The 16,352-nt window shown below is 42.8% G+C and overlaps 1 protein-coding gene across 4 annotated transcripts in view; it reads left to right on the top strand.

Annotated features, from left to right (window-relative positions):
* The window catches only part of LOC119436454 (copper-transporting ATPase 2-like), a 135,434-nt gene that overhangs the window by 18,148 nt on the left and 100,934 nt on the right, over positions 1 to 16,352 (top strand). For all 4 annotated transcript variants that reach the window (XM_049657908.1, XM_049657903.1, XM_049657897.1 and 1 more), the window contains exons 6-9: positions 1,357 to 1,518; positions 3,995 to 4,074; positions 7,381 to 7,540; positions 12,805 to 13,038. In XM_049657908.1, the coding sequence (XP_049513865.1) occupies positions 1,357 to 1,518; positions 3,995 to 4,074; positions 7,381 to 7,540; positions 12,805 to 13,038 (636 nt within the window). The remainder of the gene's footprint in view (positions 1 to 1,356; positions 1,519 to 3,994; positions 4,075 to 7,380; positions 7,541 to 12,804; positions 13,039 to 16,352) is intronic.

Raw genomic sequence — 16,352 nt, 5'->3', positions numbered from 1 at the left:
CCAACGAATTTTGGGTCTGCAATGACTAGTTGAGTTTAAGCACAATTGAAGCACCATGATACACACATGGAAGCATAGTGGCTCTTTTTTTTAGAGTTCCTGCAGACTTTTAAGCATGCTGGACAGAGAGTACAAGGGTGTCACTCTTGACGACACCAACAGCATGGTTTCAGAACACTGTTCGTCCTGAAGGATGAAGGTGGTATGGTTTCACTGTGTGAGAAACCGTCATTCTTGTCCTGTTTCGAAGTATGCCAACTGGTTTGCCTCTGTTGGGTAACAGATTTAACTTTGTTCACATATGGCACTTCATTTGAGCTCGGCCTGTTGCTGGAAGATGATCTTGCTCTGGCAGATGTACTAAAGATCCTTTTAAAGAGTTACATCTGCATCAAGCTATAGCTAGTTTACGTCTGTCTTTTATGTTTGTCTGTTTGGCTGTTTGTCTTTTATGCTAGCCACCAGGCAATCACGCCTGAACTCTTCTTGGAGGGTGGCAAACTTGCTGTCTTTCAAAACCTTGTAAAGCATGGTAAAAAAAAACCTTAAGCCAACTTATCATCGTCTTGATGCACTCTGGTGTTAAACCTTACTCATTAGACGATTACATTGCTTCATGGGATAAAGTATTTGTCAAAATTTTCTATGACTGCATTGAATTTCTTGTAGTTTTGCTCAGAGAGTTGAATCTGGCAAACATCTCCTTGGCTTGCTTGCCCCTGATGTAGAGTTGTGAATCAACTTGATGTTTTTTGGGTTTTGTGCTGCATCTTGAAGAGGTTGAGTAGCATTCAAACCTCTGTTTTCACTCCGTCCACTCATTGGGTGATGAATAATTTATAGCATCTGGCTGCTGCATCATGAATGATGTCATGCCCTTGAGGTGCTAGGTAGTCATGCTGGTTGAGTTTTAAGACTTGGTTACATAGAGCAGCTCACTGGCATTTCCTTGCTAGTGTGGTTCGTTGCGTAGAGGAGCACCAAGAGCCAATATTCGCTGGTTGCACCTATTCTTCTGACACCAGGGTTTAGGCGGGAAGAGTGACACCTTTAATCAAGTCTCTCAGACATGTTCTATCCCAAGAACCCACTCACATGCAATCGCATCACAAACTATGTGCTGTCGCACTAACCAAACCGCACTGCTTTCACTAGGTGCAGCACCTACTAATTCATAACTTTATCATTGCTACTCAGGCTCTGGTCTGTTTTAGAGAACAAAGGCATGGTGGCTAGTGTGTGTTCACCATTTATTAACAAAAAAAAAAAAAACTATTTCAAGTGTCTGCTTTCTCTTAATTTTGTTTAATGACTACACTTTCACCTCTGCCTAAATCATTTCTGCTTTAATTTCAGATCAAAGGCATGACATGTGCCTCTTGTGTTTCCTCCATTGAATCTAACCTGTTGAAGCGACCGGGTGTGACAAAAGCATCAATCAGCCTTGCCATGCAAAGGGGCCATTTCGTGTTTGACACAGAACTGATTGGTCCACGGAGACTTATCCAAGCTATTGAGGTCAGTATAACTTATCCAAGCTATTGAGGCGGCATATGCAGGGGTGGGACTCCTGCGCCAATTGCGCCATTTTGATACAAATGCAAATTCCTGCACCAAACTGCGCCAAACACAGAAAATTGACCGAAATTGCGCCACGCTGCACCAGAACAGATTCGGCATGTGTGCTCCAGCAGGGGCCACGAACAGCAAGTGAATGCATTCTCCGAAAAAGAGTGAAGCCATTCAAATTCTGCACACTGTGTGACTGCGCCTTCCGCACAGTTGCTCGTAATTTTCGTGCCACTCCCGGCTGTTGTTGCTGCTGTCTGAACGGCCAGGGCGGCTGTGTTTAGAGCGTACTAGAATACGGTTCAGTGGGCCGAGTGGAGCAGCGCTCCCTAGCTGAGTCACAAAACAACAAAAAGTAGGCTGAGGGCGCTGCAAGCGAACTAGGCAATAATTGTGGAGGCATGCCAAAGTTGGTTCTTTATTCTATGGGCGCGTGCTGCCGTGGGTTCAGCGGGCGGGCATCGCTGTCCAAATTGCCGGTATAATGTAAAACTATTCCAATATTTTTTTATGTGCATATGGGTGAGGCCTGACCCATTTTGACCTATCACGAAGGGCTAATGGGGGATTTGGAATAAAATGTTGCAGTTTAGCCTGAAAGGTGAAGTATCGATTGGATAGCAAGTTAGTAGACAGCTAGACGAAATAAGGATAGCAGTTTTACCGGCCATATAAACTTGTAAACATTCGCTTACTGACTAAATTAACAAGCACGCACGCACAAGCAAACATGAACACATCTCATTTAATGACTGCGGAAACTGGCTGTCAAAACGCTGGCTTGAGGAAGAGCAGCAGCATGTGGCGAGCGAAGTGAACTTCGTGCTGCCTCTGCTTTCAACGTGAACTGAGCGGTGAAAACACCACGCGCACTAAGCTATCAGCATTCACTCTCTGACCCCCCCCCCCCCATCGCAGATTGCGTTCAAGATAGGGCTCGAGAGGCCACACCATACACAACTGCTGCCGGAGTACAGCCCTCCACCCCCCTCCCCCCAGTACCTTTGGAAGACGGCGTGCTTCCTCCCCACTTTCCTCCCTTGCGCGCGAAAGATTGAGCCGCTATCGTCGACTCACCTTCGTACGCTTTCACTCGCACATACAGCGCGCGGCGACGATCGATGTTATCGCACCTGGACTTTATACGGAACATCCCGGCGACGGCAGAAATGCTCCTGTAGTGTCCAAGTAAGTGCGCAATAAAAACAGATTGTAATAGCTTTACCTGATACCAGTGCAGGGTTGATTGCGGCTCTCTGCGACTTCGGTGACTTGTGGTGACCCACAAATTATGTTACTGCATCGATTGGACCGCATAATTTCAGTACATCTTCCACTATCATCATAAGCGTTGGCACGGGTTTATATAGTTCGATTGTAGTACCATTTATGTTTTCGGCTTTACAGGAAAGCATGTGCCCTGCGCCACTCGACCCACTCTTCCATATCTTAGTACGCTATAGCTACAAAACGCGCTTCTACTGGGCGCTTCGTGTTGGTTTATTGTGTGTTTCATCGTGGTTTTGAAGTGCGCTGCCATATTCTTTTCCATTATTCAACCAAAATTTAGATTGGCCTCCTCCAAAGTGCTTCGAAATGAAATTTTATCTGCTACAAATTACACCAAAATGAAGTTTAGTCTGCTCCAAACTGCTCCAAAATGCAATTTTACTTGCTCCAAAAATTGCTCCGAAATAATTTTGGGCAGTCCCACCCTTGCATATGTTTTTGATGCGAAAGCATGAAATGGCCTATTGAGCGAAAAAGCCGGCATCTGTCGTCTAGACAAGCGAAAAATGGAACCTAAATTCCCATTGGCTGCGATGCCACGTCACGAGCGCGCCTCGACGGAGCAGAACGGTTGAAAGGGAACACCTCCTGCTGCGATAGCACGCCGGGTGTTGCGTGAGGGGAAAGAATCGCCGTGACGCCAAGTCACTTTCGCTCTCGGAAGCCCGTGTTAGCTGTGCGCTCTTTTTCCACGCAAGCTCTTGTCTGCATTATAACTGTGCCATGGTAACTCCGAATCAAAACGTGCCAAGCCAATGCCTCCTAATAGCAGGCCTGTGCACTATGCTTTATGCCGTCATGCTGCTTGGACCAAAATTTCCATTGCCAAGCCTGGCGTGACAAAAGTGGTGACGGCACACCCCGGCTTACTCAGGAGCATCCCCATTAGATTTCGTGGCAGTCGGGCAAGGTAGCATGATGTCACGGATCGAAGTGCACTGTCCTTGTGCTATCTCGGAGGCGTTGGTCAACATCTTAACGTGCTCGCTTGCCCACGAGGAGTTCATAACTCGCAGGATTAAACATAGCCTAAACTAACCTTTGTGTTTTTTTTTTTTTTTTCTTGCATTTGGCTTTGCCACATACATACATTCAAGTACGGTGCGAATTACATCTATTTCATGTAATCATTCAGGAGCTGGGGTTTGAAGCATCTCCTGCAGCTGTCAACAAGCTTGGTGTAGACCATCTCACCCATGTTGCTGAAATTAGAAAGTGAGTAGGATTATTCTTTTTATCTTGGTTATTTCATTTTATTTGTTACCTGCTGAAATGAAAGCCGTGTTTGAAAGAATCGTGTCATTGAACGTTGCAGTGGGAGCTTCATTTTGTTATTTTTAAAAGAAACATAGCGGAGAATGTTGGAGTTTTGTTAATTACCAAACTAAGACATGGCAACTTGTCTGCTGGAGCAGTTATGCATTGAAGATTATTTACAACCATCTGTCAGTGCCGGCACATTAAAAAAAAATTAAGGAAGCTGTGCCACAGTAATGTTTTTTTTTTTTTTCAAGATTAAAATCCAAGCAAGAAAGAAAAAAAAAATTGTTGCTGTTCATAGCAAGTTAGCATGGCAGATACAGCTATACCTCTTTCACCATAACTTTGATTACTTGGAATGCTCTGAAGACTTTTCATAGCAGGCCAAAGAAAACTGGTTGTTTGTTAATGTAAATTGTACTTATTTGTTTTGTCAGAGGCCGAGCTTGTAAAGCACAATTATTTTTGTCATGTACGATTTCTAATACAAGACATTTATTTCTGACAGTATTGTTGGACATAACTGTATTCACACGTTGCACCATTTATGTTTTCAATTTGAATAACTTCGAAATGTATGTAGCTGCTCTTAGCATGCAAACTAATGAGAGAAAACTCAACAAGTTGGTATGAATAAACTTATCAAGGTTGATCCATGTGCTGGTCATGTTATTAGTATGGAATAAAAAGCAAGTACAGAGGCAAGGGCAATGTAAGTGCCAACTGTCAACAACTCTAAATATGTTGTCAAGGTAGGCCCGGTTGATTTTGAAGGGGCTTTGACATTATTTTAACCACCAAGTGTTGTGCCACAATGTTTTCTGTGTATCGTCCCGAGGTGAATGCAAAAAAAGAAATTATGAAAATTGATGGCATTCAAAAGAAGTTACTATATTCAATTTACAAATGCAAAATAAAATCAGACAAAAAAAAGGGTGGGGGTGGGTTAGTAAAAGACTAGGTTGACGTTGTTGCGGCTCTCGGTGGCGTTTGGGCAAGGAATCCACCAAGCCCATCGATGAGTACATCCAGTAGAAGGAAATAGGAAAATGGTTTAATTTACATTATATACACTGGCTCCAGGTACGGAAGCCCACTCCCTCAGGAGCACATTCAATGTCTGAGTTCGTGTCAGGTCACGTCAACACCCTTCCCTCTGCACTACCGGTCGCCGCTTTTAATCCCTTTGTCTTCCCTAGGAGACTTGGGAATCGGCTGACCTTGGTGCGGCCAATCAGAGGGGTTGTCGCGTTCACCCCAACTCCTCCTCTACTGCCGTATCCTCGCGCTCGCCTTTTGCTGCCACTGCGTGGTCTTCTGGGAAACCGAGATAGTTTTCACTCCCACAGTAGCAATTCCTGGAAGTTGGTCTCTCGCCTCAATCTGGTTAACTCGTCATGGCCGGTGTCGGGCGCGGTCGCCGTTTGGGCGACGCTGATGAAAGGCGCTGCCTCGTGGCAACATCCAAAGGTGTGCACTCCTGATTCGGGACGCTTGTCAGCTTTTACCGTCGGTGTCAACCATTGTCGCCGTCTGGGCGATGCTGATGAAAGTGGCTGCCTCGTGGTAAACTTTCAAGGTATACTCTAGGCCAGGTTGAGACGTAACAACGTACATGGTGGTTCAAATGATTTGATAATTAAGTGTTGATTATATCTCTCTATTCTGTCTTTTTCATGTTCATTATTCACTCATTTCATATCTTATTCGTATTGTATTTCATGCGCAATTACGTTGACCTTGTCTTTTTAAGTGTTGACACTTGGTTGACCCTTTCTTTTTTGACCAAGAGGCCAGGTGGGCCAATCCTGGAGATAGTGCTCTCTGTAGTGCAATGTGGTTACTTTTTGACTATATCCGTGCTAATTACGCCAGTACTGTCAATTTTACCTACTCTGCGACTAATGCTCGCTTGTGGGCACCGGCGAAGCCGCCTTCCAGACACAATTGCCTCGTGCGAGCCCTGCTTAGTCCAAGCAAACTCAAAACCCAAAATGAAGATTATTTGCAACAATCGGTCAGTGCCTGTAGCTGGAAAAAAAAAAAAATTAAAATCAAGGAAGCTGTGCCATAGTTACGTTCCTTTAAAAATTAAGGAGGCTTTGCCTCAAGATGTCTCTATCTATGGCAGTGCACCCTTTACAGGAGTACAATGCAATGTAATGAATCTTTTACTATAATAGCTCTAATTACACCCATACCCCAAATTTTACCTACTATGCGACTAATTCTCGTTTTTGTTTTGTGTGTCATTCAGACCTACATTTTGATACCTTTTGTGACTTGGTATGACGCTCTGGAGGTGTGAAAGGGCTGTTTTTTTTTTGTTGTTTTTTTCCCCTTCTGAAAGTGGGTACAGGTTACTCGGATCCCAGATACACCAAACCCCTGTAAAGTCTGCAAAAAAAGCTTTGTCTTCAAAAAAGCAGGCATACCCTTTTGCATTTCACTCAACCAGTGATGACTTATACTTCTACTCAAAACACAGGTTACGTTCATGACGCCGCATTGTGGCCTGCCCACAACAACCCACAGCTGCACTTTTTGACGGAATTGTTACCATGGTAGGAATAGCCACATGCACTGTACATTATGGTAACAGAAGCCTCCTTCTTGGCACACGACATGAGAAACAATGACTTTCTCTTATTTGACGGTGGAATGCGAGATTATGTGAAGAAATTAGCCACTGTGCATTGTCCCATACTAAGACACACATTTTGAAGAGCCTGAATTGCCACAAAGCCCAAAGTGACACGAGTTGAAAAGTGCACTTTATATAAACCATTGAATAGCACAGGTACTGTCAGTTGTAAACATATCTAACTTATATTGCACAGAGCTGAGATCTTTTTGCAGCTCTAAGAAGTCTAAGACATAATTTTATTTTTTTAAGTTGTGGCTATATGTACTTTATAAACACGTGCCAGCATGGTTTTCTTGCCGAACAACTGGTAAAGAACCGTATAAGACGTGTCACGTGTCTTCCGCCTTACGTCTGCTGCCGAAAATTATGGGTGTTGGGCACTGCAGTTGGCATGGAAACTCATTTCTGGAGCAAATTAATATATTAAGTGGTCTGATCTCAGTGCTTTCACTGTTTTTGAAGCACCATGAAGTCCTATAATGAGCAAGCGCTGAATAAAAACGACATGCATAGTTCATGTCATAGAGTAGATTTTTTTTTTGCTTAATAAAAGCTGCATGTTGACTAGTGTTGCTAGCATTGTAAAACATTTTGTGTAATTTATTTGCTTTCAGGTGGCGCCGTGCCTTTTTAATTTCTCTGATCTGTGGCATTCCTACCATGGTTGTCATGGTTTACTTCATGGCCTTTGCCGACATGGACAATCATTGTTGCCTTATTCCAGGGCTATCCTTGGAAAATCTTCTTCTATTTATTTTTGCATCACCAGTTCAGGTATTTCTATCATGTTGATTGTCACTGCGTGGCATCTTTTTTTTTTTTAATTTGCTTTCTGCAACTTTCCACCTCAGAAGCAGATTAATCGTACTTGAGTATTGCTCATGCATGTATGAATTCAGGTGCCTAATACAACTGGCACATGCAGTAGTAGCCCCATTTCTTATGTGGTAGCAGGGTTATTTGTGTTATTAAGCTAAGTTGGTGGGCAAGTACACTTCTGAAATGCCCCCCCCCCCCCCCAAAAAAAAAAAAAGTCTTTTGTAAGTGTGCATGGCAGGAACTTTGGTAAAAGCAAAAAACACCACATTGAATCAAATTTCCACGCTGACTTCTTAAAATGACTATGGTAACAGGTGGCTGAGGTACTAGTTAATTTTTTATCATTAAGGAAAAAGGACTTATCCTGCATTTGAAAGCAAGTGATAGCCTGGAAACTTATTTCGACTTTTCTAGGGCAGAAAAATACCAGATTGAGCGAAAATGGCCCATAATTTCTTACACAACACTGATGCCATTGGCACCACAATTCTGGCTCCAAGAAAAAAAAATGAAGGCAGGACATACTGGTCTAGCCTGCTTTATTGTTCCCGTTTATTGTCCTTTTAGAATCTTATGCTCTGTGTAATCCCTTAATCAAAGTGTTTGTTTATTTGTGACACTACTACACGAAGTTGTGTAAGCAAAAATTCTTTTTTAAGTAGCATAGCACTGCTGGTAAGTTTTCAAACTACGGAAGTCTAGGCAAGTTGTTAGGGATTCATGGTATAGAAAGGCAGACGTACAAAAGAAACATGGGAACAACAAGAAGGACTTCTCGTTTCTTTTTTTTTTTTCATTCTGCTTGTGTTCATGTTTTGTATGCCTGCCTTTCTGTACCACATTCACAAACTGCTTCTTGCATACAGTGCTGCATATGTTCTTAGCTGGAAACCACTTTGAGAACAAATACAGTTTCCGACCGATTTTTTGGGTGGCCGATTTTTCAAAGCTGCTGAATAATTAAAGCTTCCCCCCAAAACTGCCACCTACTCCATAGAACCAATGTATAGCGACAACCGCAATTTCGGATGCCGTATGGTCTCTCACTAAATTTTTCAGACTGATTCAGGTGTGCAATAATTGCAAACACGACGACAGCAAACAAAGTTGCTGCCATTGAGAAGAGTTTCCCATGCCCTTACTTCCATTATCGTGGTGGTTTGTCACCTTTCCAAGTGCTGTACAGCTGCTGCCAAGAGTTTTCCAGCTAAGCACCAAATCACAATTTGGGTCACCAACTTCCAATAGAAGTGGTGCTGGTTAGGGCTAGTCGGTGAGGCTGGCAAGCGGCAAGATTGAGGGAGCTTGCCCTTGATGCGTTTGTACACTTAAACAACTATATCAGAGATCACATGCACGGGCTAGACTGGTGGCCATGCACGTGAAGTGGAGTTTGGGTTCACAAGCGACCAGCCGGAAACTGCTGCAAACACTTACCAAGTTAGTATTATCACTTACTGGACAGAACGGGGTAGGCTCGCATGTGGGCACAAAGCTCCAAACTGAATTAGCACAGCACTGCCGAAACTGACATCTTTGTGGATTCAAGGTCACACATACAGTATCTGAACTTCACAATGATGTGGGTTGGGCTACGCGATGAGAGAATGCAAAGCGTGTTCTTTAAACTTTTAAATGTGTCGAAGTTTTTTTTACTGCATATTTCGCGCCAATTTTTTTTCTCAGAAATATAATACCAGTAATGCTTAATGCATTTTAGAGCGCAGCTCTTAATCACCCGTTCCTGCAATAAGCGTCGGCATCCCTCGGCATAACCAAGCAAACGAGCACAGTGAAGAATGAAAGTGCGAACGCGGAGCGCAGCGGGGGATGAAAGATGGCGAGAGTGAAGTGAGCATGAGGAGGAAAGCGGAGGAGGAGAGTATGGCAGAAGGGTGAGGAGGAAGGCGGAGTGCCGCACGAGACGTGCTTCATGGCGGAGACCAGGCATGGGGCCAGGGCATCCACTGGTACCATATATGGAAACAAAGCACTGGCGTGGGCTTTGGACCCACTGCGCATGTGCTACTTCGCCTGCACCGCCGCCGCTAGAGCATGCGCTCGTGCACTCTGCACGAGCTACGCGTTCCAGTGTTCACGCTTTCTTTCTGAACAATCAGCGACACAACTGGTGGAAATGCTTTGTTGGCCATTGCTGCTAAACGAGCTGCCTGAGCAGAGGCTCAGCACCGCCGCCGAGAGGACCCTGTCGTTCAGAATCAAATTCTTTGCCACAATATATCACGAATTCAAAACACCTAAACAGGTGCGCTCAAAATTTGCATTAGGGACTATAGTAATCGTCGGTGAATTCTCTTGACTGGTCTTATTGAAAAAAAGAAGTAATTGTATATTATTTATTTGTCGAAATTACAAGAAGCTGCAGATATATACACATGTGCAAAAATTGCTAAAAGTTCACGATGAGTTAACTCGTCATCGGCAGTTAAGAGACACCCCTTAAAGAGGCCCTGAACCACATTTTATTGAAAAGGAGAAATGCATTTGAAGTTAAAATGAGCTATTTCAGAAATACTTTGCCTCAAAAAGTACTTCAATGCGTTCAGCAGAAGCAGAGTTATTGGCAATCAAACACGCCCTTCGCGGTGCTTCAGCTCCTCTACACTACGCAGCAGACTGCAGCTACATGCAACTACAGTGCGTATGCACAGCATTTGGTTCATGCACGACAGGGCTTCAGTGTATGCTCGCACTTATATGCTCCAGTCTGACCGTACTACTTGGTGTGGATCAGCTTAGTCCCTCACCAGCTTGATCGAGGGATAGTGGCCACATTGAACTTGCGCATTTTCAAGTGCTATCAGTAGTCTGCCAAGGCATCTAATCAGGAGTGGCCAAAAGTGAGTGTGCACTGGAAAGCGTGCGCGTGGTCTAACTTTAAGTTTCGAATGGATCGAGGCTAGTTGAGCGTTCAAACCTAGTCGAAATTAGTGATACCCCAGCAGCTACGACAACGATAAGCAGGTTGGCCAAAGTTTAATTCCCAAGTGGACGGCCTGGCTGAGCGTGAGCAGAAGATAGTTGGCTTCTTCCGGAAGTACATAATTATTATAGAAATTCGAAAGTAGATTTTCGCCTACTTGAGCCTGTTTATTAAACTTCGTAAATAAATATACACAGTAACAGTAGGAAGAAGCGCACTGACCCAAACATCCTTCTTGATTGATGTCAGCTATTGGCCGATAGCTGCCGTGTAAAGGAATCTGCTATATTACGAAATGAAGCATCCGTAAAAGAGTGAGGAGCAGGCTTCTGTTGAAAAGAGTGCGTTTGAGATTAAGATGACTTTGCACTTCGCTAGCGAGCTCCGCACGATGCACACGACTGCAAAACTTGGCTGAGGTGTTCACAGCAGTGTATGCTAGCCGCGGACTATGTTCTTTCTCCAAGCCCGAGGGGTGGTTCAGGATAACAAATTTCAAAATAAATTTTTAAAGTGCAGAACTTTTTTTAGACCAGCATATTTTGTGCCAATTCTTTCTAAAAAAGTATGGTACCAGAAATGCTTATTGCATTTTTACTGGCCTTGTTGAAAAAAAAATAGCAAAAGTCATGGTGTATTATTTATTTGTAAAAATTCAAGAAACTGCAGATTTATACACATGTGCAAAAATTACAGAAAGTTCTTAACTTGTCATCGGCATCAGAGGATGCTTGTTGTGATGACGAGTTACCTCATCATTGGCAGTTAAGGGGTTAACCAACATGAAATTATAAGGAAGCACAGCATAGAGCAAAATTGTGTAAAGGAAAGTTTCATGTTTCGTAAATTTAGAAAAAACAATGAAATTGATTTTATCATTGAAGTTTGTTTTTTCAGACTGCCCAATTATTCGGACATTTTTGCAGGTCCTGTTTGTGTCCGAAGTAATGCTCTGTGACTGTAATGTGTGGATGCTCTAAAAAAATTTTTGGAAAGTTTATGTTCTATAATTGTATTGTACTCAACAGTGTGCTGCCCATCTGCACTTGCTCAAAGCTGATGTCCATTTGTGCTTTATTTTCTTTTAAAAAATAGAAGAGGCATATGGCGTGGTTTATATATCAGTTTTTCTACTTTCTGTATGACTTGTGCGCACACATTTGGTAACAAAAATGAAGTGTGAAGAAAGTTAGCAGGTTGGAATGTTGAAATGAAGATGGATATGCATGAAGAGTGGCTGCATAGCACTTCTGAGAACAACCTAGCAGATGATGACAGTGGCTTGAACTTTGCGCGTATGCAGATTCTCTTGCATATTTTGTAGGGATGCTTCATAATACAACGCTGACTAGACGGCAGGTCTATGCTTGCACAATATTATTAAAAAGTTGGATATTTGTACATATTTGGAGGTAGGATGACTAGAAAGCACACTTTGTCATTCTTTAGCTTGAAATGCATTTTGAAGGACAGGCATGTCAGCCTGCAATAAGGCAAAGGAGTAATGATTGGCCTATGGCAAGGCTGAGCGGTATTCAGTTAGCATCACTTACGCTTGTTGATTAAGTTGATTTTTGTTTAAAGCAAGGGAAATATAATACATTTCCATTGGAAGCTATCTTGGTGGCAAATAAAAATTGGGATGATGTGCATTGTTTCACATTACAGGAAGCGTATTCTGCTATACCAAACACTTTAAGGGGGGACACGGGTCTTAGAGACAGAAAAATTGTGGAAAAATCACTTTTTTGAAAACATTATTTTTGGATTCTACAGTGTCTGATGCATTATCTCAGAAATTTTCACGCATCTTGGAGCAATATTTTGGTCGTAATGACGTTTTGTATCACGTCGGCAAGCTGCATTTTTACTGATGAACGTGCAAAAAAAGGGCCGTTTTCTGTGATGCACAGTTGCTGTTCTAAATTTCCGATCGCAGCTATCTTGGTCTTGTTTGAAAAAGCCACTCTTCTCGTTTAGTTTTCGCACCACCGCCACACCCACTAATAATGGTGCATTTATCAACAGCTTAATGCTGCTGTGCTGAACACAAGCTGCTATGCTCAGAATTCTCGAGGTCACATATCAGTGACTTGACAAGGCAACAAAGAAGGCAAAAACTATGCACAGCTTTTGTTATGTGGTGTGGTGCCTGATAAACTTGCAGTTTGTTCAATGGCCATCTGCTTAAGGAGCCTTGCGTAGTTGCCATATGCCCTCCATAATTGCACACGTACGATGGTACTGGAAAAATGTGTGTTTTCTTTTCTTTCAGTTTGTGGGTGGGCGACACTTCTATTTGCCAGCATTTCGGGCCCTGCAGCATGGCATGGCGAACATGGACGTATTGGTGATGTTGGCAACTAACGTGTCCTACCTGTACAGTGTTATCATCCTGCTCTACTTTGTGGCCACTCGGTCTGACCACAGCCCCACCACATTTTTTGACACTGTGCCCATGCTCATTGTCTTCCTTTGCCTTGGTCGCTGGCTTGAGCACCTTGCCAAGGTAATTAAGCAAGATTGTTTAGCAGAGTATGTTTTTAGGATTACTATGGATGGTTACTGCTTGACTAGAAAACCTTTATTTGTGCACAATTTTTTCTTTGCCCTGTTTCAAGTGTTATTTTTCAAGACTAGTGATGTAGTACATGCATACTGAGGATCTTGGCTGTAGTGCATTGTGCTTCAAAAGCAAGAAAGGAGTTGTTTAGCTGGATTCAGCTAGAGGAAGCCTACCTACCTGTTTGTTTACAAACTGGCAGTATTTCATGCCTATTTGTGATGAGATCAACTTAGAGGTGGGAGCACTGTTACCACATTACTGTGGAAAGGCTGTCGGTGGCACTCGTGTAAATATACACAGTAGCAATTCGGTAAGCAATTTGGGCTGATTTTCATGCAATTAATTGTGGGGAGTGAAGTGGTAACATACTGTCCTCTGGCATAACAGAATGCGTGAAGGAAATTCGAGCTATCGGGCAACAGGGGACACCCATTCAGCACACAATCTCTTTCAGCACTCTATTTCTGGTTCTTGCGTGTTCAGCTCATTAAGTGTTCTTGTTGTATTATTTCATTCTACATTTTATGCTATTCGTACACTGATATACAAAAGCCAGTATTCCTCTGCAACAAAGTTTAAGTGGCAATTATGCACACCCTAGTCCTTTGCTTGTACACGGCTGCTTTATATTTTTTTGCTTCATTTTGCCATGAAATGCATTACACATTTACAGAGTTCACTTCAACAGGTTCTACCACTGAGCAAGGAACCGTTAACAGCAGGGTCACCACGTTGCTTCATCACAAAGTTTTTATTGCAGTAACAGTAAGAAACATATCTTTTTAACACAAGCCTGTTTTTGCAGAACTATGTACACAATAGCTGTGCGAAAAAGTTCTAATTATTATAAGGGTCAAAATCAGTAAGTTGTCTCTTTCATTTATTAAGCTGATGACTGCTATTTTCTGTAATGCTAACAATGCCACACATTACAGTGCAATCATGTCACGAAGTCATGTGTCTATGTGATGAGTGAAAGCTTCAGTGTTCAGGTGACATGATTGAAGGAGGTTGGATACTCGTCTGTTTTAATTTCTCGGGGTTTCAGAATCATTACTTCAAAGGTAAAGCTAGGGCTCTTACTCAAGAAGGAGACCCAAAAAGCAAAAAAGGCTGCTTCAGGTAATTTCGTATACACTCGAACCTCGTTATAACGGAGTTGAAGGGGGAGCTGAAATTACTTCGTTATAAGATGAAAATAAGGTGACAGCTTTGAGGCCCATGGAACCGCTACACGACCACCCATGCCAAAAAATTTGAATGAAAAAAAACGAGCGAATCTTCGGCATGTGCAACACGTGACTTAGCACCTGACGCGACAGCCTTTATATAGCTGCTTTCTGTTACATTGTGATGGTCTTTCGCGTTCATTTTCCACTTGGCTTGTTGCAGTCTAGTGGCATGTGGCACATAACACAGTGCTCCGCTGTGTGATCGAAAAGGCAAGCAAACGTCGCCGCACCAGATTGACTCGGCCAGTTTGTGGCCTCAAAGATTGCACTGATGCTATTGCGATCTCGGAGGCCACGCCCAGCTGCCAGCCCGCGCGGCACACCACAGGGAGAGGTGGAAGCGAATGCACGGCCTGGGCGTGACCCCCGAGATTGTACCAGGGAGGTCTCGGAGGCTATGCCCAGCTGTGCCTGGCTGCGCGGCGCGCAGCGCAGAAGTGAATGCACTAATCTTTAACATCACCGCGCGTAGCTGTGTAGCATGACACGGCTCGCGCAGCCATGCATGCGCTAGAGAGAGACGTCAGTGGAGAAGTGCGATAATGGACTGCCGCTTGTGCATTAGTGCACAGACGAACTACACGTGGCAGTGAGAAAAAAATTGTGCTGCTCGACGTCATATTCAATGCCGGGACTCTGGAATTCTGAACTGCTGCGGTGAACGAGTGCTGAACCCCACGGAAAACAATGTACTCGGCGCGCAATGGGCGGGTATTTTTTTTTGTTGGTTTCAGAGACTAATACAGTTCGTTATATCTATTGGGCGGACAATTTTGCTTCATTAAAACAAGGTTTTAAATACATAGATCTATGAGGATTTCAAGGGGAACTTCATTTACTTTTTTATATCCATCATTTCGTTATAACGACGTTCCAGTGTATTCATAAACTTTCTCATAGCATTAAAAACATAGCGTCAAAGCATTATGTTTCAGTGGTTTTTTCTGCCTCGTGCAATTTATCAAAACTATGCGCCATTACAAAAAAAAAAAAAAAGGGAAGTTGCCGCAGTGCCCCGACCCAGCACCGAAAAAGATTTACAGATTGTGTGACAAATGTGTATGAAATCCCTTTGAGCTGTGGTCGCCGGTATATAGGGCAAAAGGGCAGATGTTTTAACACGTGGGCTAAGGAGCACAATCTTAATGTGTGCAATTAAGCAGGCGGATTTTTAACTGAGCATTGCAAATGGTGTTGCTGCACACCAAGTTTTAATGCAGCTATTTCTTAAGAAAGCTAGAGACGGGATGGAGTGCAAAATTGTAGATGTATTTTTTATTTTAAGAAAAGCCACGGAAAACTGCGTGAGCAAGCCATCTCTTTTACTGAGTGACGCTGAGACTGCTTTTCTTGATGGTTTTATTTAGGTTTTAAATGTTTCACCCTCATGTAAAGCTTTCTGTGTTTCTCTTGTTCATCTTCTCATCTTAGATGCATGCTCAAGTTAAATGATGAATGTATAGTTTTCTTTTGTGCATTTGTTCTTGGTTGTTTGTTGTACTGCACAGTGACTGCACAAAGTAGTATATTTCTTGAAAGATCATAGTAGCAATCAAAAATTCGATGAACATGTTTTTTTCTTGTTGTTGGTGATTTTTTTCTTGGTGGTGGTTTAGCATGATATGTTCCTGCAATGACGTTATATTGATATATTTTGAACATGTGTGACCATCTTTGTTTGTTAACTAGTGCTGTGATATGACAAACTTCTGTGCATATAAATGGCAGGCCTTAGTGCAAAATAAACCAGTTGTTAGTCAGCACTTATGATGTAGCTTTGTGTTTTTTTCTGTGGTTGTCTGAGTCGCACTGCGTTTTTATCCAAGTATGAACCAACTCGCCCAAGTTAGTTTTACTTATTGCAACTTGAGACTTGAACCATCACACATGCCGCTTGCTTTGTGAAGGCCAACTGCAACAAAATTTTGCGCTATGTAAATTTAAAGCTGACAAATTTAAAGGCAAACTTAGTTTCAAATAGTGTAGATAAAGAGCAGCCTTCTTGCAAATCTTTATGCTTGAAAT

The sequence above is a fragment of the Dermacentor silvarum genome, chromosome 1 (assembly GCF_013339745.2).
Source record: "Dermacentor silvarum isolate Dsil-2018 chromosome 1, BIME_Dsil_1.4, whole genome shotgun sequence".
Lineage (NCBI taxonomy): Eukaryota > Metazoa > Arthropoda > Arachnida > Ixodida > Ixodidae > Dermacentor > Dermacentor silvarum.
The sequence above is the reverse complement of the archived record's forward strand: the minus strand, read 5'-3'. Positions and strand labels throughout refer to the sequence as shown.